Source organism: Amblyomma maculatum, chromosome 5 (genome assembly GCF_055883805.1).
Source record: "Amblyomma maculatum isolate TAMU_Amacu chromosome 5, ASM5588380v1, whole genome shotgun sequence".
NCBI lineage: Eukaryota > Metazoa > Arthropoda > Arachnida > Ixodida > Ixodidae > Amblyomma > Amblyomma maculatum.
In genome coordinates this window covers 146,932,661-146,960,412 of record NC_139348.1, presented here as the reverse complement: position 1 = coordinate 146,960,412, position 27,752 = coordinate 146,932,661, and the positions used below count along the sequence as shown (strand labels likewise).

Here is a 27,752-nt window from a genome sequence, read left to right as displayed (position 1 = left end):
CCTTTCCCCATCCATGTTTGCCGTTTTTTGTTTCATTACCATGTGTCTGCAGGCAGAGTGGACGCATCGTGCCCTCTCATAGTATCCGGAGGAGTGTGGGCGCCATCAAATACATAGTTTTTTGATAATTGCAAAGAACTGAAACAGAGATAATGGTTGCATATGCCACTTTATTCTCACTAACACAGCTTTGTCACTCGCGGAGCCGGAAATGGAGGCTTGCTGTCTTCTAGCTTTTATTGAGCTAATGAGTCAGAAGAGACAAATATGTGACACTCGAGGTTCGTCTTTCTGTACGTGTAATAGCTGCTATCCTTCATGTTGACGTAAAGGCGCTTATTTTTCACAAGGCGCGCGCCTTATGTAGGTCATGTGCACTCCAGAAACTTTACCCTCTCCTACAGTGCTATGCGGCGTACAAGTTAAGGGACAGTCAAACTGGGGCCTGGCGGAATATTCATCTAAGGCGGGGATGTGCACATTCAACAAATTCAAAGTGCGAGATGTTCTTTGATCTTCAAGTTTGTACATCGCTACCGCTGTACCACGTCTTTGTGGGAAAGGTTATCAGCACCGAAGAAATAGAGGACATCAAATGCGACTGCATCAAATGCGACAGCAGAGTGACTATCATAAATAGCGAGCCCACCTTGATATATTGACTGAAAGAGTGCAGTACAGGATGCGTAGCAGTTATTGATCGCGGTGCATTCTGTGGCACTGATTATTATAAAGCCGGGATTATCGTTTGCTGCTTTGGTTTTGTTTATGAGGTTTATTGCCCCAGAGGAATTCAGGCTATGAAGACGCCGAAGTGGAGGGCTGTGGAAATTTCAATCACCTGGGTGTCTTTACCGTGCACAGACATCGCACTATGTTTAAGGTCAAAGGTCTAGAAACATCACAATTTCTAGCACTCGGTTAGTTCAAGTCACGGTAAAACAGGTTGGACAATGGCTTCGTCCGCACAGTTATGACACGGCACAGCTGTTCCTCTTGAGCAGTGACTTGTTCTTGATCGGGGGGCTGGTCGGGAAGACGGGAAGGGATCGACGCCTCTTGTCAATCACAGTGGGATTGAGGTCTTGTGGTATTTTAGCTTGCACCAGCAGCTCCTTGAAGATGCCCAGAATGTTGATGTTTTCCTTGGCCGAGGACTCGACGAAGCCGTGCTCCCAGTCAATGGAGATTATGGTCTCAGCCACCTCTCGCCTCACACGGCGTACGCTGGTAGGTAATTCACATTTGTTGCCCACCACTACCAAGGGAACACTGGCCGACCGCTGCTCGATGATCTGGTCGCGGATTCGGCGCACCTCTTCGAACGACTCCGGATCGTCGACGGCGTACACAAGTACGAAGGCGTCCGCTGTCGAGATGGCCAGCAAACGCATGGCCGGGAAAGGGTAGCTGCCGCTCGTGTCGACGATGTCCAGGGTCAGCGATGCGCCGTTGAGCTCGTACTGGCATGTGTGGAACTGCGGATAGAACCAAAAAAGAAAACGACTGGAGTAGGCTAATTTTGTATACGAATATCTAGTACAGGCTTATATACAGGTACAGGTACGTGATATTTGGTCTCCTCAATAGGCATGTCGGCTATAAAGAAGACCATATGGGAGGACTGTGGATTTATTACGACCACCCAAGCTTTTTTAGCGGTGATCGACATCGCGTTGCACAGAAGCGCTTTTATATTCCGCCACCAGCAAAATGTGGCTATCGCATATAAAATTTATCTCCGCTAACTTCAGCTGAATACCCATACGCCGAAATCATTCAGCCGTTCTACCAGTCAGATACTCAGGTAAAATAGACTGCCAAAATCGGCGCTACAGTCATCACAGGCCAAAAATTAGGTTGTGCTCAGTTTGAATGTAAAGTGAACCAACGTCAAACTTTCGTGTCTCTGAAATTGCTGCATGTAAGGTTTTTATGAGCATTTATTTGCATTTGAAGATTAGAAAACTAATAAAAATCAAGTTATTTGTGTTTACCTCATCCTATTAGCTTCAAACAGTGCGTTTTCCTTGACTTCTAGGTACAGTAACTCGAAAACACGATGTATTTTCAGATGGAGATGTTGCAAGGTTGAGTTTGAGTACTAAAAATGGTAAACTCAACGTTCTGTACTGTGCGAGCACCGAAAATGCATTTCGACTCTGCCAAAAAGTCAAGCCTGTAACTACCGTTACATATCGTGCAGGCATCTATAACCTTGCAGGAGTTCAGGTATTGTAATAGACCCGAAGAAGGCGAAGGTTTAAGTGGTAGCTGAAAATTCCAAATCAGGTAAACGATTTCTGCCGGTCATCTGTGGTTGTTCTATCTCTTGTAGCAACATTAGTACGTAGTCTGCAGTTGAAAGTTGGCGGTTAATACCAAATTAATACCCGTTTAATGCTTGTAGTGTCTTCTTTATTATTATCTACTACCAAGGAAATGTTCAAGACACCAACAATTTTCATCTTCAAACATCTCCGTTATAGAACCTAAAGTTTTATATTTGTTTTCTTACGGTTTGTTCTATTTTCTGCTCGTTTATAGTTACAGAATAAAATGTTAGCCGCCGATGGTCCTAACCAATCGCGTTAATGAACGTGTGCTGTTGAGATCTAAACAAAACAACAATATTAATAGCAGGAGGAGTGTGGAATCAATAAATGTATGATGTGAATCAGCCATCTTCTAGTTTTTTGGCTTGCTATGGCGTGACGTTTGGCCTGCCTGACCTCAAAGCCTATAATTTTTGAAGTTTAAAATACCATCAGCAACAACGTCATCGTTCATGCTGCGAAATGTTGTGTTTTCAGAAATAAACGTAAATAAAAACAATTGTGTACAAATCAGCTGTGCCAAGATTACACAAGGGCAAGTTCAGTAAGATTCCCTTAACAGATGGCTTAGTACTTGACTGACGGTACCGCACTGCTGAAGTAAACTGTACTTGTATCTCGCTTGGTTGCCTCGGTACAAACCGTCAGCAAAGTACCGAAGTTCCTGCCTCGATAACGACCGCGCCCTTTAAAGCTCGTTAGGGCGTCGTTCTCCCCTTCATCTTCAACCTTAGCCTTGGGTCTGGAAGTGTGTCACAGAAGCACCACTTGCATGGTTAGATTAGTTGTCAGGGCTGTTGCTTGTCCGCAGCCAGCCTTTAATCCCGTTTCGCTTAACATCTACTCTAAAACTGTTAAACAGTACTTTTGTTCTGGACGTCACGGCGCGGATTATATGTACAGCGAGGTTGTGCCAATCATCTGAAAAGAGTTCCTGAGTAAGAGAAGGCAGCAATTTGATGTTTGCAACCGATAGAGAATATCGGTCGCCAGAGCTTACCATGACTAAAAGCTCTAAAGGTATTGCTCGCTTTGTAGTATAATTTTCAAGTAAACTTTCACCTCAGGAATCTAAAACTTATTTAGGGGAAACGAGCGGTTACTAACCAAAAAGAAAATAAATATAATAAAACATTGCTATTATTTGAGGTCATATTACAATGTTGAGCTCAAGCAATGTTGCTTCGTGTCAAAGGCAAACGAAGTACCGATTAAAAACAATATTTCAAAAGTTAGAAACTATTCTCTCTCACGCATGTTCGTTGCCCCCAGAGCCGCGAATATACAGATGTATTAGTACTATTACATGGTAAGAAGAAACTAAAGCTTCAGACGTTACACACGTACACCACATCTTTTTCTCTTTTTTTTTTTTTGCGAAGAAACCTATTTAACTCAACAGCCTCTATTTTTTTCCTTTTGTAGAAAGAGTTTCTCGACGCATAAAACGTCTCAATTTTTTTCTGAATCATTTTGAAACCGAATGTACAGGCATAGGCGAGAAGAGCATTATAGTTGGAGAAGTGAATATTAAAACCTACAAAGGGAAAATTTTGCTCAAATTAATGACGGCTATATAGCTATGATGCGATATAAAATCACTCTGAAAATAAATGGCATGCTGCGCCTTCAAAACTTCGCTCTTTTGAATATAGCAAAAAAAAAACAAAAAAAAAAAACGAACAAATACCGCAGAAAGCTTCAAAACGTAACACGCTCTTCGAACGCGCTTGCAATCAATCCGCTGTTCGGAAAGAGAGCTGCACTTTCAAGGACTGAGCAGACAGAATTTATTTGCCAATCGTCGCCGGAGGTACGAATCATGCTATGGTATAACGCGACGGGGCGAGATGTGTTCCGGCTGTGGAACTGCCTAGGAAAAGGATCGAAAAGATTAAAATTTGCCCGCCAACCTTCAGTCAAACTACACTATAATTGGCTTAAAACTTGAGCAATGAATGAAAAAAAAAAATCAGTGAGGCCTTGTCAACGCGGAACAAAATTTAAATCAATGAGATAGAGAAGTAAAGATAGAGGTCTCAGGTGAAGAAAAAAATGTTAACGAGCTATTCTTCGGCTTAAAGCGATAAAAAAGGGAGCTCCAAAAGTCAGGAAGAATTCGAACGAAATGTTGTAAATCAAACACGAATCCTAGTTCAGTGCTTCAGAACCTTTTCCAAAGAAAACGAATTGACCAGAAAACTTTCGAATTGCGCTGTGAGACAATTTCGAAATGGTCAATCTTCCTTTCAGCTTGCCTACTCAGCCTTGCCGCTCGTTTTCAGAGTCAATCGATTAAGATATTCTTGGCCTGTCAAATAGGAAAGGTGATGCAAGCTCAGGTCCGTTTTCAGGGTCTAAAATAACAATAAACGAAGCTTTAACATTACAATAATACGGAAAGTTAACGGACATTGCTTACATTACAGAAATATCCCGCCAATGGCTGCTTATGCCCTGTTGCGCAGAATGGACATTATCGCCTGTTCCCATGTATCGTAATATAGATTTGCAAGTTACGAAATCTTGCGCCGGGTTTCTTCGCGAGACTGTAATGAGGTTCTCAAAATGAAATTTCAATGACAAAACTACTAAGAACGTTTGAGAAAAAAGGACGATACTGGCACCTTTGTTTCTGTGGCCCGGGATGCTATTGGAGTAGAAGTGCGTCCACATTATACGGATTTAAAATAATTTCAAGCTACGCGTTCTTTTTTTTCTTGCAATTCACGCTTCTAATTATCGTCTTTGTTTTTTGATGGCAAGTCATTTCAGCTTTTGAAGCTCTCTTTCTCCACACTTACGCTTCCCTACAGGCAGCATTGTTTTGTAGAGAGCCGGGCACTAGCCGCTCACCTCTTCGACGGTGGCGAAGTAGTCTACGGGGAACTCGTCGTACAGGAACTGGTGCACGATGGCTGTCTTGCCCACCCTGGCCGCTCCGAGTACCACCACCCGGTAATGGTCCTTGGCTGGGTGGCCACCTTGGGTTTGTTGACCTCCTTCGCCGTGTGGAGGCTGTAGGGCCGACACTGAAGGCATTTGGCTTGTGCCAGGCATGATAGTCCCTTGCGCTGTTCTTCCAGGAAAGGAGACTGCGAACCAAACTTGTCGATGAAGTTCCCCAAAAAAGAGACTTGAGAAGCAGCCTTTACTCTGCAAATAAATGCATAAAATGGCAGCATTTAGGCAGCGCTGGGATATCTTAAAGAAACCTCGCCAGATTGATGAGAAGTCACTTTCTTTCGAGCCCTGCCAGAATAGCGCAGTGGTTAGGGCGTTCGACTGCTGTGCCCAAGGACGCGCGATCGAATCCCGGCCTCGGCGGCTGCTTTTCGATGGAGGCGAAAAGCTAGGCTCCCGTGTGCTGTGAGATTTCAGTGCACGTTAAAGAACCCCAGGTGGTCGAAATTTCCGGAGTCCTCCACTACGGCGTTTCTGATAGCCTGAGTCGCTTTGGGACGTTAAAACCCAAACACCAACCTAAAAACTTTCTTTCAGACGCTCGTTTTGACTTCCACTAATTTGTTTTGAAAAGGATAATTTCTGGCTCTGTGAGCACATTCTTCATATATCATTGAATGCATGGAAATATATGGTCTCTGCCCATTTTATAACTATCTTGCTCACTATGCCTACAGTGATTTATTTTCAAACAGTACATACATATCCTCGCAAGCATTTTCGCCGAAACCAACGCAGTCCAATTGCATATGGCTGCCCAGCAAACATACAAAAAAGAGCTAACATGGCCATCGGTCAGTTGAGAAGCACCTTCCTTTCCTAATATCCCATTTGACGTACATCGTCATCTGCCTATATTAATGCGCCGTAATGTATCCTTTTTTCTCTTACTGCCTAGCTAAGCAGCATATGTATTTTTTCTGAGAGGTTAAAGTAAACAAAACAGTTTAAATTACATGACAGTCTTGCCGCAGTGGCACAGTGGTTTGGACGATGGAGGTAAAAGGCAGAGCACTACTCTACTATACAATTTCAGTGCACGTCAAAAAAAAAAAAAAAAAAAAACAGGCAAGTGATCAAAATTTACGGAGCTGTCGTCTACGGCGCTCCTCATGGTCGATGGTGCTTCGAACGTTGAACCTCAAAAGCAAATTAGATATAAAGATGATTGCAACATATTTAGGGAGTCACGCTTCCAACTCGCATTAATGATTTTTTTTTTTTCTGAAAGCGCAGAACAGAAGACTGTTCTTTGAAGAGTTATTCCGTGAAGAAGTATCCGAGGCATCTTTATACTCATGATTCGAGAAGAAGAAAAAGCGATTACCTAGACGTTTTCTGAATGTTGTATATACATACTATGCAAAGAAAGCTGTAACGCAGGAGCTTATCTAGCAATAAATCCCTGCGCTCGGTGTCATCGCCCATCAAGATATTTTACAAGCTTAATGATCATTTAAACAGTAATTTCTAGAGACCGCTTGCCTTTGCACCTTCGGTCGTCTTGCCTTTCCAATGCTCCGCGCACTATATTCTTTCTAGCTGAAGCAGTGCTTTGAAGATTACCTTTGAGCACGAGGGAAGTGATGGATGGTGTGTTCTTTACACTCAGCGTCACACCGTCATCGACGCAGGCAAGCTCGCGGACAATGCAGATTCGTTGTGTCCCTGAACGTCTCCAACGGTTCCCGGCGTGATGTCAACACAGCTACGGAGGCCGAAGCTCACGAGCGAATGCAGGGCGCTAGCGCGGGTGGGCACGCAGAAGCGATGAAGAACGTCCACGGGTCAACAGAAGCAGCTGCGCTCAGGAGGCGAGAGAACAAAAGGGAAAGACCGAAACAAGATTAAAGATAAAAATAGAACCAAAATACGAGGCGACATGAGCGAAACGTGCAGGCTCAATGCGCATTTTTCTATAAGCTGCGGATTGGAAGGAGAGCAAATACAAGTAATGATATATGTGGTACAAATATAAAAGCAACGTTTCGTCTTCCCAGTTTTTTCTCCTACGTATAACCTACTTACGAAACGAAAACACAGAATACTGTGTGCGTAACTCCACAGTTCCTAAGCGAAACGCACAAAGTTGTCCATACTGTGAAAAAAAAAAAAAAAGTTGATTCAAGACTTGCAAATGCGTCAAATTACACGCGCCAAATTACGTCAGAATTACGCCATGAATAAAGAGAGAGAGAGAAATAAAATAGAAAGGCAGGGAGGTTAACTAGGCGATGCCGAGTAAGTTACCCTACACGTGGGGAGGATAACAAAGGGAAACAAAACGAAAGAAAATGCCAAGAAAAGGAGTCCATCACATGTCAGGAGATCTATAGTAAAAGGGGGTAAAGAGCATACGCCTAAAAAGTCTAGAACTCAACACCGAGTCCTTTAAAAAACTTAAAAAGCACCATGGTTTTTCACAATTTGCATTCCACTATATTTGCTTTATAATGATGCGGAATAAAATCTTCCCCAACATTTCGGGAGATTTCACGAACAATTAGATAGTACAGGCCGACTATGAAAATTATGCGCTAGGTTGCAGAGGGAATCGGGAACGTTATTTCATCTCAATGTTTTCCTCTTCGTCTTGCAGCCCTATCTATGCTTGCCTGAGAAGGTGTTCATTTAATTTCATTGTCTTTACTTCGTTTTCAACGTGTTTAACTTTTTCTTTCTCAGTGGCCACAGGCCATCGTTTCTTTTCCTCCTGCAGCGATATTTGTTTGGCCTTTTGATGGTGCGCGTAATACGGCAAGTTTAGGCACGCAGCGCTCATCCCCTTTGTAGTCCGTAGATGAACACCAGAAACAACCACTGCATAAAGGGAAGCATAAACGAAGGCACATGGCTGACGCAGCTGGGACACCTGCATATACTGCTTTTCCCCAGAAGCTAAGTAAACAATTGCGGCGGCCCGTACATGCTGCCCACCCGTGCTCGACTATTACAACACAGCATTGAAAAGGCACAGGAAGGTTATATAATAAGCTCATGTCATGAACGTCTCTAAGAACCGCAGACATTTTGTGCTTTCAAGACCAGCTAATTATTCCACGGTCGCTGCTCTAGCGTTCCGACGGTGAACAGCCAGAAGGTTTTCACAGTTTTATTTGTTGTACCTGTATACCATTTTTCCTTCACAATACTATAATAGCCATGGCTTTGGAGAACGATTGAACAGGTATACAACAAACAAAGCGAATAAAAACCAATCGTAGAAGCAGAGAGGTGAAATTTAAAATAAATACGCTTATAACAATGAAAAGAAAAATATTTACATTGGCCTAGTCCGCAGAAAATGCGTGTTGCTCAAGCCACACATTGAGCCATTCTGCTTTTTGCTTTTATTTTGCTTCAATTTCATCAGTGTGGATTATGATGGATATTTAAAAAAGGCTCGGCGGCATGAGATCCGCAACAGACTTTCATTTGAGATTACGCAAGAAGTTTTGTACTTGGGAAACAAAACAGTATTTTTGTATAGGAGCTAATGTGGAAATACATTGACTTTCTCAAATGAGGGAAATTATACATCACTAAGCGAATGTATATTCTTTACTATGTTTTCATTTCTGTTTAGCATGCACTGTAAAAACAAAAACAACTTTTTGGACATTTGTTTCATTCAAAACACGCTACACCCTGCGTCTTGGGTGTTTGTGCCATTGCAAATCACTTCTTGCCAAGCGAATGGGTGCTGCGGTTGGACAATATGCTTGAGGGTGTTACGGGCAAGGATATTGTTGTGTACGCGAACCGACGCACTGCCACACCGCCTCCAAGCTAACGGACGCAAGGCCGCTTCATTTCCAATGCCTCCTTGCACCTGCGAGCAGGCCGTTTTGGAGAGACCAGCAGGGGTACACCGGCCTGCGCCACGACGACGCGCGGACGTAACCCGAGCCGTGCGTTGACTCGGAACTGGACCGTCCTGGGAGCATGTGCGCGACCAGGGCACGAGAAGCAATGCCTTCTTTATAATGCATGATATTTTGCGTGTTTCTTAAGCTTTCGAGCTCCTTCTTGCTCTGCGTATAGATTAGCCGAGCCCTCAGTCATCGCAACGCTTCCCGAAACGTTTAGATGCAAATAAGATTTAGTTACTAGTAAAATAGTGTTGGCGCTTCTGCGCTTGTCGGTATTGAAGCTTGCTCGCACTTTTTTTCCTTAAAGGTTCGTGCTACAGCTCCGTGTTCAGCGAAAATTACGCCCAAGGTAGCAACCACCGAAGAGCCAACGCTGATAAATTTGCCAGCGATGCCAAACTCGACATGTTAAAATGACTGCAGTGGACAAAATAGTGCGCATAGGTATCTAGAACATTAGATGCAAGTTCTAGTGGTCAAGAAGTTGTAATTGTTAGAGCAGCCGCAATGGTCTGTACACTTCGAAACATGCTTCGAAACATTATGTCCAAATCTTATGAATGCAGTCGAAACATAAGAAGCAAATACATTACCGACATTACCAGGCCAGAGTCTCCCCGTCGCACTCGGAGGGAGAGGTCATGGAGAAAACGGGCTCCTCAGGAGCGGCCGGCGCGTACGCGCCAAACCAGTTTTCCCCGGCGCCCCATGGTTCTGCCTTCGTCCCGGAGTACAGGATTTTGCTGCCAACGCTACCAACAGGCAAGCTGAGTGAAAACTCTATTTTCTTGCACTGTGATCCATCTGTGCGTCCATACAAAATCGATGATGTCGCGGCGGCGCTCTCGGAATCCATTGACATGATGACTGTTACCAATCTAGGAGTTTTCCAGTTTAATCATGTTTGGATGCTCACTTTCAAGACTCCACATGACATGGAAGTGTTAAGTGCTAAGGCCGAAATATTTGTCAAGAACAACAGATGTCTGGTTATTAATCCAAATCAGCAGGAGAAAGATGTGAAAGTCCACTGGATCCCGCCCCAAATCCCAGACGAGGTGCTAATACACCATTTTCAGCGCTTCGGTGATGTGAAAGGGGTGCGACGCGAAAAGTGGCGCCGCCCGGGCCTGGAGCATATTGGTTCAAGCACGCGAATAGTTCAAATCGCGCCACGGGAACCGACATCACTCGATGAGATACCCCACCAGGTGACTATCTATGGCTGCCCGGTCCTGATCTCCGTGCCCGGCAGAGCGCCGCTTTGTTTGAGATGTCGACAGACCGGACACCTACGCAGGCAGTGCAAAGCTCCCTGGTGTCAGGCCTGTCGCTCCATCGGACACCGCGAGGAAGACTGCACGCAGTCTTATGCAGCCAGAACGAAGCGGGGGGTTGCGAAGCAACCATTGGACGATTTCATGGACGCAGAGGACATGGAAAAAATTGCGACTACCATGGAATCGCCACCAGACAGCGAAAGTCCGGCGGTTGCATTTACCGAAGCCTCCATTTTTTCCCCACAAGAAGTAGCGACCCCAAATCCCGGAGAGGCTGGGTCTCCTTCTCTCCCTGATGGACAGGCCTGCAGCAGCGCGAACTCGGAAGCGGCCGCCGTGCAGCAGGAGGAGCGAACCGAGACGCTGGACGAACCCAGCACCATAGATGCCACTGGGATCAGGGAGGTCGATGAACCTGCAGCCCTCTCGAACGAGTTCGACCTCGAGGGGCCTCAGGGACCGGAATCCGATAAGCCGGTCTCTAAACAACAGGACCGCCGACAACTTGAGAGAGAGGAAGGGGGAAACACGGAGGGAACGACAACGGAAGGAAGGCGAACTGCGGAAAGAAACAGAGACGACAGGTCCGACAAAACCAACACCAACCCCACCGATGCCATTGACGAGCCCAATGTCAAGGAGGGGAAGAGAGAAGGCCGCCGCGTGACGAGAAAAGCCCTTGCAGCCGCCAGCCACCCTTGCGAGGTGGAGAGGGGTACTTCGGTAGGCGGTAGCGGGGGCCGCATACCACATGTCCGGTAAGCTTTCCCCCCCACAATGGATCCCTCCCAGCTGTCGCTTAAAGTGGCCACCATTAACGTGGTGAGCCTTATAAAAACAAAAAGGAAAAGATGGCTTCTCGATTTAATTAATGAAAACAGCGTTGACGTTGCTCTTTTACAAGAAACCAAAATTTCCAGTGCGGACGATGCTAAATTCTTCGTTCGTTACTTTGGAGCTCAATTCTGGTGTTTCCATACAATCACGACATCAAGGGCAGGAGGCACCGCCATTCTCATTAGGAAAAAAGATAACGTCACCATTGTTGACTGCGAGCTGGGAGAGGATGGGCGCTTTTGTCTCGTTGATGCCCTTGTGGGGAGGGAGCTGACTCGCTTTGTGTGTGTCTATGCCCCGAATGAGGCAACGGCACGGTCCGAGCTCTTTCGATCTCTCCGTCCTTTTCTTCTTGTCCCCGGAATCGTATACTTCGGAGGTGATTTTAACTGCGTACTCAGCACGAGTGATAGAGCGGGCGGGGGAGGCGGTGTGGATGCGTCGGCGCGGGTGTTAAGAGAGGTCCTTCGAGATTCTGACCTGGTGGACGTGGCGCTCGGACGAACGGGATCGACTGCGCGCTACACCCGCTGGCGCGGCACAGCGCAGGCTCGCCTCGATCGCATCTATGTCTGCGGTGAGGCGCTCCAGCGCGTCCGCAGCTACACCGTCACTCCTGTGTGTTTCTCTGACCATGGCCTGGTCTCGTGCGTGCTGGGTGCCTTAACATGTCGAACAGGAAAAACAGTGGAAAGACGATGGATAATGAACTCGACTATCCTTTGCAACGAAGAGTTCTTAGATAAAGTAAATAAGGATATTGCTAGGCTTAAGTCTGGACCGGTTAATGCAGTAGAGTGGGAGTTATTTAAAACAATAGTTAAAACCATTGCCGCGTCCGCTAAAGCTAAAATCCGGCACCTCACAGGCACCCTTCAGGGCCTTGTCGAGGCCAACGAAGAGATGCCGGGAGAATTTTCTGCTGACATTCGGAAAGTTAAAGAGGAACTTCGATCAGAACTGGAACGGCGTTATTGGGGCGCACTCGTCCGCAGTCGAGAGCAAAGAGTCCAGTACGAGGCGCAGCCATCAAAGCTCTTTTGTGCCTTCGAACGGGAGCAGGCTGCACGGGTTACTATAAGGGAGGTTATTAACAGCGGCACCACTGCGCGAGGGCATGGCGAGGTGGCGCAGGCCTTCGATGAATACTATCGCAAGCTTTTCCAGGCTGGAAAACCGCTGGATCCCGTGCCATCCGAAGTCCTGAGCGAACTGCCCAAAGTTCCTCAGGAGATTAGGGAGGCAACAAACTCCTCATTGACTGCTGACGAGATAGAGCGCGTAATTGCAAAACTCCCTAAGAATAAGTCACCCGGACCGGACGGCATAACAGCCGAATTTTACCAATGCTTTAGAAGTGAACTCAGCCCAATTCTAGCGGAGGTGTTCGCGGATATAAGGAAACGAAAACTTCTCCCGCCTTCTATGCGGCGCAGCAATTTAGTCCTGATTCCTAAGAAACCTTCCCCCGAATCAACCCCCGACGTAGCCGATTTCAGGCCAATCAGTCTTCTTTCCACGGACTATAAGATTCTGGCTAGAGCTCTCGCTCGTCGACTCGAGACCGCCCTCAGCACTGTGGTGGGAGAGCATCAAACATGCGGCTTCAAAGGGCGCTCCATAAATACCAACTTACATCGCATGAGGACGGTCCGCGAGGCGGCGGATGTGGGGCTCCTTCCCTTGGCCATTCTCCAGATCGATTTGAGGAAGGCGTTTGATCAGGTTGACCGGGCTTTCCTCTTTTCTCTCCTTCAGCAGTGCGAAGTAGGTGACGACATAATAGATTGGCTCAAAATTTGTTACACTGAAATTAGTACTGCAATCGTCCTTAACGGTATACCAGGCGCGCCGATACAGGTGAATAGATCAGTACGACAAGGGTGTCCGATGTCGCCTGTTCTCTTCACCTTGTATCTGGAACCTCTATGTCGCATGGTTCTTGCGTCTAAAACCATCAAGGGTCTAGATCTTGGCGGCCAAGAACTGCGCGTCCTCGCATACGCGGACGATGCAGCCTTCATTTGCACCTCCCAACAACAAGTGGGGGAGGTGATTCGATTGGCAAACTCCTTCTGTCAATTTTCTGGAGCCGAATTAAATTTAAACAAATCGCAAGGCGCCTGGTTGGGAGACTGGAGAGGGAAGCCCCGCCAACTCTTTGGAGTAGAATGGACCGAAAAAATTGACGAATATCTAGGCGTTAATCTAGATATTAGCAAAGCGATCATGATCAGATGGCAACCCAAACTAGTTGCCGCTGAAAGGAAGCTAGACCCATGGCGGCCGAGACACATAGCCATGTTCACGAGAGCCTATGTATGCAACGCGGTGGTCTACCCGGCGGTACTATACTCAGCCAGAGTGACCACAATCGACAGGGGCTCCGTGGGTAGGCTACACAGATCATGGGCAGTCTTCGTTTGGCGCTCTACGGCAGAGCCCATGCGCCGAAGCAATCTCTTCTGGGGCATGGAGCGAGGCGGACTGGGCTTAGTGAACGTGGAACTTAAACTTGTAGTCCAAAGGCTCATTTTCTTTCGAAGCCAAAAGGATAATTTTCTTCGCGCGGCCACTCAGTATCTAGGCTCGGCGCACTTGGCCCCTTGGTTGGCCACAACTAAGCCAATAGGTAACGGCATGAGAGCCACAGCCTTCTACAAGGAGATAGCGCAGTCCCTGGCGCTGCTGCAAGGGCTTTTTTCGTGGGAGTACCTGCTGGCAGTAAAACCGAGAAAGCTTTACTGGGACTTGCTGGCACAATTTCTGCAACCTCCATTATATCGACAACCACCCATAGGGGTGGGCAAGAATGATGTCCTCAAGCGAGTCAGGAAGCTGCCCGTTCCAACAGGCTCTAAGGATTTCTTCTTTCGTTTCCACACAGGAGTTTTGCCCGTGAAAGCTCGTCAGGAAGAGCGGGGTTTCTTCCTACCATGGGGCGCAAACTGTCTCCTGTGTGGCCGACGGGAGACCACTCAACATGTATTTATGGAATGCAACACGGCGCACATCTTCTGGGATGAAGTAAGGGGATTTTTCGCCACTGATTTCGAAGTGACATGGCCAGGGCTCTTGTGTCTCGACGCGTCTTGTGATCGACCAGAACTTCGAGACATTGTGATAGTGCTTGCGTTGCATGCCCTCTGGCGTGCGCGCGTGGATGTGGTGGAGTGCGTGCGTTGGCCGAAACCAGCGTGGCGGCACCTATTGGACAAAACAGAGTGGACAGTGAGTGCACTGGAGTCCTCTGGCACCGACGAAAACCTGCAGGAGGAACTACAGCGAGGCTGCCGCGCTGTGATGGTCTTCAAGACACGCCAGTACGAACGGTTTGGGTGCCGCTGATGCTTCACGCTGCGTTGCACAAGTGGCGTTTTTTTTTTTTTTTGTGTGGGTTTTTCTCTCTACTTTTCTGGTTTCCCCCTTTGTCCTTTAGTGGCGGCTCATTGTAGGCTTATATGTTACACTTTTTCTGACCCTTTCTTGCCAGACCTCTGGACATAATTTTTTATTGTCCTTAATGTCCCCTCACGCTTCCTATGGCCGACGTTGACACTAGAAGCAATCAATGCACTCGGCTATTGGCTGAGTTGCTGCCTTGTACATATATGTGTAAATAAAGGTTTTTGTTACTGAAAAAAAAAAATCCCCGAGTGGCCGAGTGGTTAGCGTAGAAAGCTACGGAGTAATAGGTACAGAGTTCGAATCGCGCCAGAGGTGCAGTTTTTTTTTTCGTTTAGTTTTATTTTTTTTTTTTTTTTAGCTTTTTTTAATGTAGTTGAGTTGCTTCGCTACGTTTTAGCTTTTACTTTTTATCCAAAAGTGCTCATTGGTCAACACTCATGAACAACACACAAGAAATGCACACATTAGGCACCAACCAGAAACACGGTGGCCAACTTTCTTGTGAAACTCATCAAAAATGCATCAAGAAAATGTATAGAAATGTTAATGTGCATGATGAGGAATGTAATTACCATTTAATCACAAACTCATTAAGCTTTTTTGTAAGGGGCACGCGGCCTGCCATACACTCCCTGGAGTCGCTGAGTAGAGAAGTGTGACGTCATTTGCGTACGCAAGCGCGGTGTTCTTTTTGAGTAAAAAGGTGGCCTCGTTTGTGCAGCACTGCCCAACTACGCAATATCATGACGCCTTTAAAGCGTGACGTCACCTATGTTCGAAACCGAGATGTCCATGGTGTAAAATAGCGTGACGTCATATTGCACACGCTTTTATAGTTGCTTGTTCACTGGCGCGTACTACGTTGAAATTGTTCACATTTTTGGGGCTCGCACAAGAGAAGTATCGATTTTTTTTATCGGTGACGCATTCTTGGCATGCCTTTGCAAGCGACGGTGGGACCTCGACTATTGTGAAAGAATATAAATGGCTAGGGCCATGTTGAAAGAATATGGCACATAGAAAGCACGTTGTGACGTTGATTATTTTCACCATAGCATGAGGACAATGCACTTGAGAGGTGAAAAAGATTGAGCGAGTCCCTGTCGTTCGTACATTTTTGAGAAACGGAGCTACTGCAGTAGGCGTGCCTTCCTTTTTTATGCCTAGGACCTCTTACCGAGCTGCAGTTCATGGCGCACCTTTTGTGCAGTCGGCTGTCTCAGACCAACCGCACAGACTCATACTTAACAGATATTTCTGGCGTATTCTGTTTCCGAGCAGCGTATAGCACGAGAGACGTCGCATATTAAGAGAAAAATATTTCATGTGTAGTTTTGCTTGTTTATTTTAAATATGTCACAGGCTCTGAACATAGAACAATGTGTGAGGGGGAGAGATTACAGTATACTGTAGTAACAAAAAATATATTGTTTTGGAGATGCAAAAGTTAATAGTAATAAACAATTGGAAAATTGCAGTTATTAAAGCGTGTATGTAAAATATTAACACGCATGTGATTATAACACTATATAGTAGTTAGCTGCATTTCACGAAGTCAACTTGCACACAGTGAACGCTGTATAATATACAAGTTATTCTGACCGCAGGAAGGCGTTCAATTCAGTTTTGAGTCAGTGGGTGAGCTATGTAAGCAATGTGTCCTGAAAGACTATTACAACCCTTTATAGCACGATTTAGGGCAGAGAAGCTAAATGCCTGTGTTCGGAAGAATAGACGCTGAAAACGTGGATTGTTTTTAGGTGGTGGGAGGTGCGAGTCGGTAATGTAAGTGGCAATGTTGATGCATGACGACTGTAAATTAGTTTTTGCAGTTAGCAAAGAAGGGCGATATCGCTACGGGTTTGTAAGCTTGTAAGCCATGAGGATGACTTCTTGTTAGGCCCGCTGGAATTACGTTTGTAATGAAAAGAAATAAAACGTACCGCACAGTTTTAAACAGCTTTAAAACGGATTGGGGTAGATACTTCAGATGTGACGACAAGATGGCAGGCGCATGTTCTAGTTCATGCACGCGACAGTTAAATATGCGCGCTTGCGATAAGAGGCGGGTGCGCTGTGTAGATTTAGGTTTAGATAGTCGAGGGCTCGATGCTTTGGTGGTCAGGTCTTCAATGTGCGTCGGTCCGCAAAAGATTTTAGGTAGATGAACGACTAGATATTTTATAAAGATGTGCGAGTCAATAAAAAACTGTTGAGTTAATGAATGTGGAGTGAATTTGAATGATTACTATTGCCTCTCAATATTTTGTGTTTATCTGTGTCATATGTCAATAAAGGGGTTTCTTGAGGACATTCTGGGGTCGACCGTTTAAGTGGGCTACACTGGTCGCAGGATAATTAGGCCAAATTGTGCAGTATTTTTAAACCTGCTGTGATCCTCAAATAAATTGGGTAAAACGCGCTACTAGGTATATTTTATTATTATCGCCTACAAAAAAAAAAGAAAATGGTTCTTCGGACGCTATAACCAACTTCGTAGAGATTTCGGCTGCTTGTTTTGCAATCATATGGTACTACTCAAAAAGTGAACGCTTAGCAAAGAACGCATAATTAGTATAAAGAAAAATAAGCAATTAATTTAATATGTCGAGCACGCTGCATCCTATTCCAGCTAAGCAGGACTAGCATTTTGAACGAAGCATTCCGGGATACTGGTCTCAAAAAAGTGCATGTCTGCAATGCTTATAGGGAAGGAAACTGCCATACGTCGAAACTATATGTTTTGTTTAAAATTATTTTTGCATTGGAATAAATCAGTTATTCCATGCAATTTTATTTTGCGAAACAAATCTTTGAAATCGTTTACCTATATTATCCATATTAAATGGACATTTAACGCAAGGAAAAATTTTAACTTCTCGTTTATGAGTCATCAGTGAGTCATGATCGTGACCTTAATGTAGAGCGAAAAGGTACAGGTTTGACCTGGAGATGAATCCAACAAGCACTGTTAAAATACCTAAATAGGTACATGAGTTTATTTCTAATTCATTATTTACCTTTCTTTAGAATGCTGTGCTGTGTGTAAGATACAAGGCGAGAGCTCCCACCAAAGCGACTATGACCGAAAAGCGGTATCGATATGCTGTCACAATGCAGATGCATTCAAATGCTTGGATATTTAAACTCTCGGCACAGTTCTTCCGACACGTACTAAGATAAATGAAATGCGCTTTTTTGTTTGCATCCTTTCTTCAGTCCATGGTGTGAGCATGGAACGTGTTTTATAGAAAAAAGCATACCTTGAGGGAAGCGCTTGCGGATGTGTTAAGAAAAGAACAGGTGACATTCTGTAGCAAGCAGTGTTAAGCTTTCGTTTTAAGAACCTCCATATTTTACTTCAACTGTTATTAGACAGCTGATGTCCGCATACCTGCTAAACCAGACGCAATAATCCGAGAAATATTTCACCTCTAGCAACGTATTCTAAAAAACAGAACAAAAATACAAAAGCCAGAAAGCATCAGGAAAGGAATGCGGCAAAATAATATTATACAAGACATGCCCTCACCCTTCAACAGCCTCACTTTGGTCGAATAAACACTTAGAAAATCAATCAATTTTGCGCTGATGCTTCACTTTCCAAGTAATATTGCAATGTGTACGTGGCAGGCACGCCATGATTGGGCACTCAAGTGATTTCTGTTGCGGATTCACGGCAGCCAGAGCTTAAGAAATTAATAAATATAAACATAATGTGTATTAAAGCTTCTATACGTTACTTTCACAGCAAACGAGCACTTCCGAAACAAACACCTCACGAGAAGGACGCAAACATAGTGCATAATCTCGGTCACAGATGGCGCCACCAAACGGTTGCATGAACCCTGACAGCGTAAATCTCAACTGCCACTAGCTGAGGCCAGCTAACGAGAACAGCCAATTAAACGATAAACTAATGCCTCGCTTTGCTGCAGGAACGTTGTTTCAGTGGGGTTTAAGGGCATTTAAACGAACTAGATAAAGTAGTACTTTCCAGCGGCTTGAATTTGACTCGCATAGTTTACCGTTGTGGTTGCTGCTGATAGTAATTACTCATATCCCGCATTTCATTGCCTTATGTCTAGGAGGGAGGGGGTGGGGAGGCGGGGAAATCGAGTGCTTCTTGGCATGAGGAGCGGCAGCATTAGCCTGTACGCAGATAATAAATGAATCACGATGGATATGTTTAGTTTTCCACTTCGTGGCTGTGGTCCCTAATATAGGGGCCAATTCACAGAAATTACGAGATTGTTTACAGTGACGACAACGGCAGCGCAAAAGCTGGCCTTTGATGTTGACATCTCCGACGTTCCCTTACAGGGGATGAACACGGGCTGTTGATATTTGTTGTGAAGCTTTTGAGAAATGGCAGCTGCTGTGATGGTCAGAAGAACGAAATTTACAGATAGCAGCCATATGCAGTGCTTCTTCTTCCAAATACTAAACATTTTGGAGCTTCCGTTCCTTTCACGCCTCGAAGCTTAGCGGAGACACATGTGTGGATAGCCTAACGTGTCCTTTTCAGGTTGCCGCCCTTCACGCACGAACCGTTGCCTCCTCTCATGACCCTGCAGTAAATACGAAAGGAGTCAATGACCGACCCGCGATATCACCTACACTCGATTGGTGATTCAGCACTGCGAAAACGCAGAGAAACGGCCCCCTGCTCGAAGGATGTTAACAAAAGTGTTTTTAAATGACTTCAATATGCACCCTTTAAAATGCCCTAAGAAGGCTACTTCTCCGTCGCCCCTTCTGTCCGCCCTCCGCTCCCTTTTTGATCCCTTTTGCTACTGTTCTGTCGCGCAAAACAACAAAACAAAAGAACTAGAGTACTTCAAACAACTATGTCGAAACATACTGAGCCGAATCAATTCGTTATAACATCCATATGGCCGCATTAATTCGTGATATTTTATGTTTGCTTGCAGACCGCTCTACCAGAAAAAATTCTAGAGTACGTCATAAAAGTATTTTCAGAAACTGTTGCGATGTGACTTCAAAAAGGGTATTGTTTTCATAACACGCTGGACTCGTAACAAGACGCATCGTGGAAGCACTCGATGAGAAAGAAGGGGAATGGAATGAGAGAAAATATTTTACAGTATTCTTTCTGTATAATGCACAGGTAAAATTAAGGTACTCAGTTCTCGCCTACGCATGTAAATACGCCGTGGTCTTCGCTTTTCAGCACCGACCACCAGAAATGGCACACTTAATGTGTTTTCTATATCGCCGTTGGTTTTGTGTCTGCTTCCTGTCCACTTTCACCCTTCCATCCTTGAAAAAGCTCTGCTACACTCTGGCACATAAAGATGCAGAATGCATAGTAAACATTTTTTTTTAGAAATAAAGAGCACAGAGATAACAACGCTCTTTCTGACGAGCAAAAATGAGGATGGACAGCCTAGGGCGCCAACCATTCAGGATAAGCTGTTTCCAACCAACAAAAACTAGAGGCAAGCAACGCGCAAAGTAAGACATTGGGGGAAAACAGGGTTCTGTGATAGCAACAAAGAGGAATGTTTTGCCACAACGGGAACCTGAAAGCAGCCGACGGACTGGTCGGTAAACTAGACGAGTTAGGAGGCAAGCCGACATGAACTACAACCACGAATGCATGCCTCAGCGAAACTACAAGCGCTGACGCTAACGCTAAAAGTATTTGGCAGGCCTAACTCTTAACCAGAACGTATTTATCGACGTGGTCTGTAGGCGTCACTACGAAAGAACAGAGATTGAGTTATGCGGTGCCTTGGGGAAAAAAATGTAAGCCGATTGAAGCCAGTGGTAGCTTCCCTGACAGGCGGATTAAGGCTGCTTTAGTTTGTGCTCTGAGCCCTGGCACCTGACGGCGAAAAAAGGAAAGGGGAGTGGTTGGATAGAAGCCGGTTAACCAGAACGAATTCTCCCCTTGGCTCGTGTGTTCTAGGCGGTCTATCTTTTTTTCGTTATCTTTGTTTAACAATGCTAGCTTCTTCACCACATCGACGCGATAGATTTAGTCGCAGTAAGTTTTCAGCTCTTCCTTTATCTCTCATTCTTACACATGAAAGTAATGAAGACGTTTAGCGTCTACCACGTTAATAGCCTTTATCTCTCGATGGATGGTACCGAGACAGAGAGAGAGGGAGAGAATAAAGTTTAATGGTTCAAGAAATTTCGTGGATGGTCTTCCTCAGACGAAGGCGAAATTAAAAACCAAATCATACATGGTTGCTGCACTTTCAGCAGAGTTTAGGTGGCAAATTATAAATTGCAATGTGCTCTTTAGTTACTACTTGATTTCTATACGCATGCGGCTGAAATAATTAGGGACATCTTTTGTCCTGGCGAGGCTTAAATCCTTTACGAATTCCTGGCAATACTTCCGCTTTCTAGCATTCTTGTCTTTTTTTTATGGTTTCTTTATATATAGCATGCTTTTGTCTTACACGATCTCTGAAACAGTACTCGATGCATTGACTCTTTCCGCTATCACCAAGATCACTTATTGATGGAAGCAAAATCGGTAAGTAGAATGCGTTTAATGTCCTGTAAGACAGCACTTCAATGAATGTCTGTCCTTTCAGGATCACCTGGCACACAGCGCGAGATACTCCGACCAGCGGCGAATGATGATAATGATGCGTCTCTACAGATAAAAGAGGTGAGAGTTGGCGCACGGCGCTCACATTATCTCCAAAATAGGCCACTGAGCGTCTTGCATGAAGGGAGTTCCTTTAATCAGCCCTTTAAGCAGCCGGTTGCAAGCTTTCCCGTGCACATTTTAATTTCATTCTTAAGCCACTCAGCGGTAGAATCCGATCCCACACTAGCCGAAACAAAGGTTGCAACGGACCTTTATAGCCTGTGCATTAACTTGGCGTTGAAATGTTAGTAAGAAACCGGAAGACAGGGTGTGCTTTGCACCATACGTTTTATATTGGGCATCGATGGACCAGTACGTAGGTTTATATCCCTTACAGAAATGAATACTAAATTTCTGATACTATTATGATGTTATCAAGGTGAACCTTAAATAATTAATCAAGAACGGGTTACCTATTTTGCTCTTTCATCATACCGACATCTTTAGTTCTTCATGAGTTTTTGCGTGAGGTTTTTGCGTCGTACTGAGAATATTATAATCTTGATGATTTTATCAGCACTTCCGCATGAATGATCAGACTGACATCATCCTTTTTTTGAGTATTTGCGTGAAATGTTCTGATTTATAAAGCCAGTAGAAGTCGTGGTAGATGAAGACTTCAGAGCAATATCATTTTCAAGGATTTCCAATACATTTCTTCAGTTGCTTAGGCAGTACTGCCCATGTGGTAGTTGGCATTTTCAGTCAAATCTCTCAATTCTAATAACAACGGAAGCTTTTCGCTAACTCAGGTCACTATCAACTTCCATCAACAGCCGCTGGTGGCCCCCATGTTAAGAACTTATAAACATAAGCGCACAATATAAATATGTTTGCCTCTGTTGAGTGCACCAGGGTAGCATTTAGTTCAACTGGACCAAAGTGCCCGTTTCAATGTTACTACTTCTCATTTCAGAGGGTTTGCTGAAAAACCGGTTTAGTGCTGGTGCGCTATGCTTTTGCGATATGCTCTTCCAAGCTGATTAGCAGCGGCTACCCGTCCATGTTTCCTCCATGAATCTGAAGTTTTATGGAGTTGCTGCGGTCCTCTCACGGAATTTTAAACGGCGGTGACTAAGAGAGAATACTGTCATTCATAACGCCCAGGAATCGCTGAGATCGTACATAGGGTAATGACCAACCGCTTAGGAATTGCGGATATCTAGCTGTTGTTTTTATCTTGAAATGCATGGCTACACTATTTTATGGGGAGAGGCGAAGACCTCGTGGAGCCAGGTACATCGAGATGTGCCGCAACACTCCCTGAATACGTTGCTCGGTAATATAGCGTGACCGTGACACGCTCCACATGCAGATGTGATCTGCTTACATTGTTATGGGCAGTCTTCGTGAAAGGTTTGGTGTTATGTGTACGAGGGCTATATTGAATTGAAGAGGATTGAGCAAAGCTCCCTTAGTTACCCCCCTCTCCACTACATAAAAGAGAGTTAGGCCGTTTGGAGTGCCCATAAAAATTTTCCGCTCTTGTAAATAGTGTCCAATCTGCTTGTCCAGCTTTCCTTCGAGGTCGAAATTTGCCAAAGCTGCAAAAAATGCATGATGAAAAACAGTTAGAAGCGGCCTTGATGTCAAGGAATACGGCTGTCGGAATGCATTCAGCATAAAGGTACTCTTCAAGTGATGAGGCAAGGGCGATGACAGAAGTGGAAGTAAAAGCAGCAAACTCGTTCTTTTCTGGCTGGATCATCGCATACAAGGGCGCTGTTGATGACTTGCTTTTATTTGGTAACGAAAGCATGAACTATGCACGCCCTATCCCGATGCATCTCCAGGAACAGCGCTCGTCGTTCCTAGCGAGCAGTGGACCTACTAAGGCTCACAAATGTTTGCTAGATTGCTCTTTTCATTGCTTCCTTTTCAGAATAGAAGTTTTGCTTCCTGGCTTACTGGCCTCCATTGCTAAAATGCGGTTCCTTTAAGGACGCCACCATAAACTGAATCTATTCCAGTGTGATGTGTAAAGATTGAATTATAAATGCGAAGTAATACAGAAATCAATGGCAAGAAACGGAAAGGAGACGGTTTTTTTTTTTTTCTGAAGCTGGTACTAGCGCCTTATAAGGTTTTCCGAATCAGATTAAAGCCAATCAAAATAAAGAGGGCTCGTAGAGTTTTGCGTGCTTCTGTTTACTTTGGGCAATATTGATTCCCATAATAATATCTCCTTTCTTAACATCATCTTCACCCACTCTACATCAAGGCACAGGAGAGGCTAGGAATTTTCAGGCCTAAAATACAGGGACTAGAAGGTCACAGATAGCCCTGGAATATGGTAAAATTTCGGAGAAGAGGCCCTTAATTGGTTGGTGTGCTAAAAGGAACGTTAACGAATGGAACGACAGCGCTGTTTATGAACACGTGTTAGTTGACGTGCAACTGGTAAAGCCTGGAAGGAACGGTGTTCCCATTATGTTTTTTTGAAGTAACATCTCCTGTGCCCCTTTATTATAAAGGTTCCGCCAAGATGAAAAAATTGTTTCGCATAAAGACATTTAAAGAATGTTTTAAGAGAAAATGAAAAGAAAATGTTAGTCTTTTTCACCATATATGATCTTCCCAAAACGGAATAAATAAGATTGAAAGTGAAGGAACTGAAGAAACCTGATATTGAAGTGTAAGGTCCTATTCACCGTAGGTTTAATGGGGACATTTAACGACATGCAGATAGTTACAGTAAGTGGGAAGCCAAATTCGGGTAACTACTCAAGTCCAATACTTCAAGTGAATGAGCGACCGTTATCTAATGACTTTTCTTCTAGTAAGCGCTTACGTTTGTCAGAATTATGGGGAACGCTTCGTACCCAACTGCTTAATAGCCTTTCTCCAGCTTCCTGGCATGTCATAACAAATTGTCATTCGCTGAATCACGGACAGCTGCTAAATTGGTGTCGAAGGGCAAAAAGCGGAAAGAGGAGCGCTGAGGAGTTATGAGTTAGTGCTCGTTCTGTGTTTCTTCTGCTCCGGTCGTTGTCTTTTACTCTTATTCTCTTTCAGTATGTTCCACCAACTCGCTCTTTGGCTATAGTGATGATATAATGCTTTACAGTCCCAATGAGGTATATGTAAATAAGTACTAATTCTGGTCAAGATCAACTACAAAACACAAAAAAATTATAACTTCCCTCTACGTTTGCCTTTGCTTCTTTATATTGTATGATAACGAGCCCCTCATTTCCCCTTCGGTTTTCTGCTATGTATGTATAGGAAAAAGAAGGGGATTATTTGGCCTTGGTTGAGAACACGTTCAAAAAAACACGCTCTCCGACGAAGGCCGGACCCGCGACCCAAAAGTCAATACATCCTATTGCTTCACCACGTGTGACTTTATATATATATATATATATATATATATATATATATTTATATATAGGGAGGGGGTTGAAGCTCGAGTGGGTTCGGTAGGACATAAACCTAAAGGAAGGGACACACGGTGGAAAAAACAAAACTTTGTTTTTTGTTTTTTTCCACCGTGTGTCACCTCCTTAACGTTTATATATATATATATATATATATATATATATATATATATATATATATGTGTGTGTGTGTGTGTGTGTGTGTGTGTGTGTGTGTGTGTGTGTGTGTGTGTGTGTGTGTGTGTGTGTGTGTGTGTGTGTGTGTGTGTGTGTGTGTGTGTGTGTGTGTGTGTGTGTGTGTGTGTGTGTGTGTGTGTGTGTGTGTGTGTGTGTGTGTGTGTGTGTGTGTGTGTGTGTGTGTGTGTGTGTGTGTGTGTGTGTGTGTGTGTGTGTGTGTGTGTGTGTGTGTGTGTGTGTGTGTGTGTGTGTGTGTGTGTGTGTGTGTGTGTGTGTGTGTGTGCATGTGCGGGGGGGGGGGGGGTGCGCGCGCGCGTGTGTGTGTGTGGTGTATTACCATTAACCATTAAAAATTCGGCAGAAGATATGGCGTTTCTTCAAAAGGCATCACGCACGAGACAGATTTATTTTTAGCTCCGGCTTTCACTCTTTCCGTTGTGATGTTGAGAGAGTGCTTCTCATTTAACCGCTGTCCTTCCCTGCACACTGTCTTTATCTGTTGAATCTGCAGATATATCTAATTTTCCTTACGTAGTTTTACCGCTCTTCGCTGGCTTTTTACCAACAATGAACCTACCTTCTAAATGAACCAGATTCAACTCGCCCAACTTTCAACCTTACTAATATACATTTTTATTTTTTTTTTGTTTCGATAACCTGTTCATGAGAGGCCCTACGTAAACAAAAATTTCGATATGCAGGTTTTTAAATGGCCTAAGAAGAAGAGTCATATTCAAAGCGTGAAGAGGAACTTTGTACGACTTCAAAATATGATTGATTTAAAGATACTTCAAACAACAAACTTTTTTATAAATGTCAGATTCAGTACGATTGCATCCCAGTGGATGAATATAACGATTGTGTACGAGAAATCGTCATTAACTTCTCTCTAGAGCTGATGAGCAGAAAAAGGATAGAGTTTCTTGCTCTACCCTTTTTTTCCTCTTTGTGAGGGTGTCTGTGGAAAGCCTGTCGAATCTGAAGCATTTGTGGAAAGCTTATATTTTATCGCATCAAGAGCACAGGACGTATATTGAAGGGTAGACACTAAGCAAAGATTAAGAACAAAAATTGTGAGAACATGTTCTCGGAGGCCTCATTATGAGGTTGTTTTATGACTAACATCAACGTAAAGACATGCGTCGCACAATGGTACCCAACTAGGATGGGTGTTTTAAGTGGGGTTCACGTTTTTCTTATAACAACACTGCTTTGGGGCAATGCAATAAAATGTAAGTACACAAATTTGTCACTCTTTGTAACACATGCGACAACAAACCTAACATTCAGAACGTAGTCAACCACCAGAGGTTACTGACTGCCCTATAATAGGCGGGCGACGGCGAATACTTCCATTTCTACGCCCACTTAGCGATGTGTATTTATTTCAAAACTGACCGACAGTAGAGAAGATCCGCCCTGCTTCACTTTAAACATTCAGAGTAGAACGTTTGCAACACTTACAAGTGTGTCATTGTAAAGCTCATAACACTTCGGCCTTTTTTTTTTTGTAACGATTACCCTGGAAACAGCATGTTAGAGCTCTACAGACAAAGGAACTGCAAGTGACAGCCTATTCACCGTCAGACCTACCGGGTTTTCAGCTAACGGTCATTCACCGCGTTTCATATGAGCGCTATTGTGTTCTTAATGTGCGGAGGTAAATGCCCAAGAAAAAATTATATGTGAAAAAAGCATAACACTCGTGGCGTAGTGCTCCGACATTTATGGTTTCTTTTTAGGAAAGACCCGGTGGCTGATGCACTCTATTCAATCAACCGTCGCCCCCCCCCCCCCCCCCCCCTCCGTTCTCCTCCAGACACACCATTAAAATTTTACGCTCGGCTACCATACGAGAGTAACCCTTGCGCAAGCATAATGTCGTCTACGAAACAAACAGCCGAGCCCCAAAGTACGCTTTACCAGTTGCCGCAACGGTGCGTTCTGGAAGTTCAAAAATAGCAAATTTCATCCCTACGACCATGAAAGAGGAATGAGTAACGAAGCAATGGTCTAAATTCAGCACGACAAATTTTTACAAATTTCGACCCTACGAAGCTGTGAGAGTTAAACTAACAAACATGAATAAGTAACGCAGCAATGTTGTAAATCCTGCAAGCTGAACTTTTACAAATTTCGTCGTTATGAAAACGTCAGAAAAAGCTAATAAACATATGAATAAGCAACGCAACAAAGCGCTGCAATGGTCTAAATATGTAAGGCTTACCGAAGTGTTGTAAACACCGACATGGGTTGAAACATTGCTGTAAACGCGGAGATGGCACGCTTGCTGACAACATGTGAATTCTGAAATGCACACTTATATTTTCGGTTCTATTAAGTGCATCAAATAAAGCGAAAGTGAGCTTGCACAATTGAATTAATGTAGCTTTCGACACCCATGGTATTAGGATAGATAACTGCTGAACAAAAACGAAAACGGCTCTTCTAACGCAGAAAAAAAAACAAAAGCAATAAAGTTGTACCTCTTCGTCGCCCACTGTGGCATTGAATATTTGGAATAAGGTGACAAATACAAGTGATCAGTGCAACGTGTAGCAAGACTCACCGGTCTGTAGTTTAGCTCCTCTATACTTGATGCCAGAGTTGACGCACTGAGTGTCAAGCGAAGGCATGCACACGACTCCCTGTCGTTATTTTAAATTTGCGAGTTCACTGAAGCATCGACGTAATTGTCCCTGCGCCGCAGCAGGAGACGACCACCAGTTTTTCACCCTTTCACGGTCACCACCGATGAGGCAATAGCAAATAACACAGCTGCGTAGGTGTCGTTGACTACGAACGCTGAACAAAGAGCATGCAGCAACAGAGGAGCAGAGCGCGTGAGCAGGCAGTGCACGCGAGCA

The 27,752-nt window shown here is 44.4% G+C and overlaps 1 protein-coding gene across 2 annotated transcripts; it reads right to left on the bottom strand.

The window, feature by feature from the left end:
- Positions 1-210: 210 nt before the first annotated feature.
- On the bottom strand, positions 211-27,752 carry LOC146189874 (GTP-binding protein Rhes-like). 2 transcript variants are annotated; one of them, XM_084604631.1, is made up of 4 exons: positions 27,455-27,752; positions 6,867-7,101; positions 5,193-5,492; positions 211-1,478 (listed from the first exon to the last, which is right to left on the bottom strand). In XM_084604631.1, the coding sequence occupies exons 3-4, from the start codon at positions 5,394-5,396 to the stop codon at positions 972-974; spliced, it is 711 nt and encodes a 236-aa protein (XP_084460757.1). In that variant the 5' UTR covers positions 5,397-5,492; positions 6,867-7,101; positions 27,455-27,752; the 3' UTR covers positions 211-971. The 2 variants fall into 2 exon arrangements, with proteins under 2 accessions (XP_084460757.1, XP_084460758.1); XM_084604632.1 differs by having other exon boundaries at positions 5,193-5,431.

Coding starts and splice junctions, on each gene's coding strand:
- LOC146189874 (XM_084604631.1), bottom strand. CDS start 5,396: ATGCCTGGCACAAGCCAAATGCCTTCAGTGTCGGCCCTACAGCCTCCA. Junction 1,479..5,192: donor ACTTCGCCACCGTCGAAGAG/GTGAGCGGCTAG, acceptor TTCTATCCGCAG/TTCCACACATGCCAGTACGA.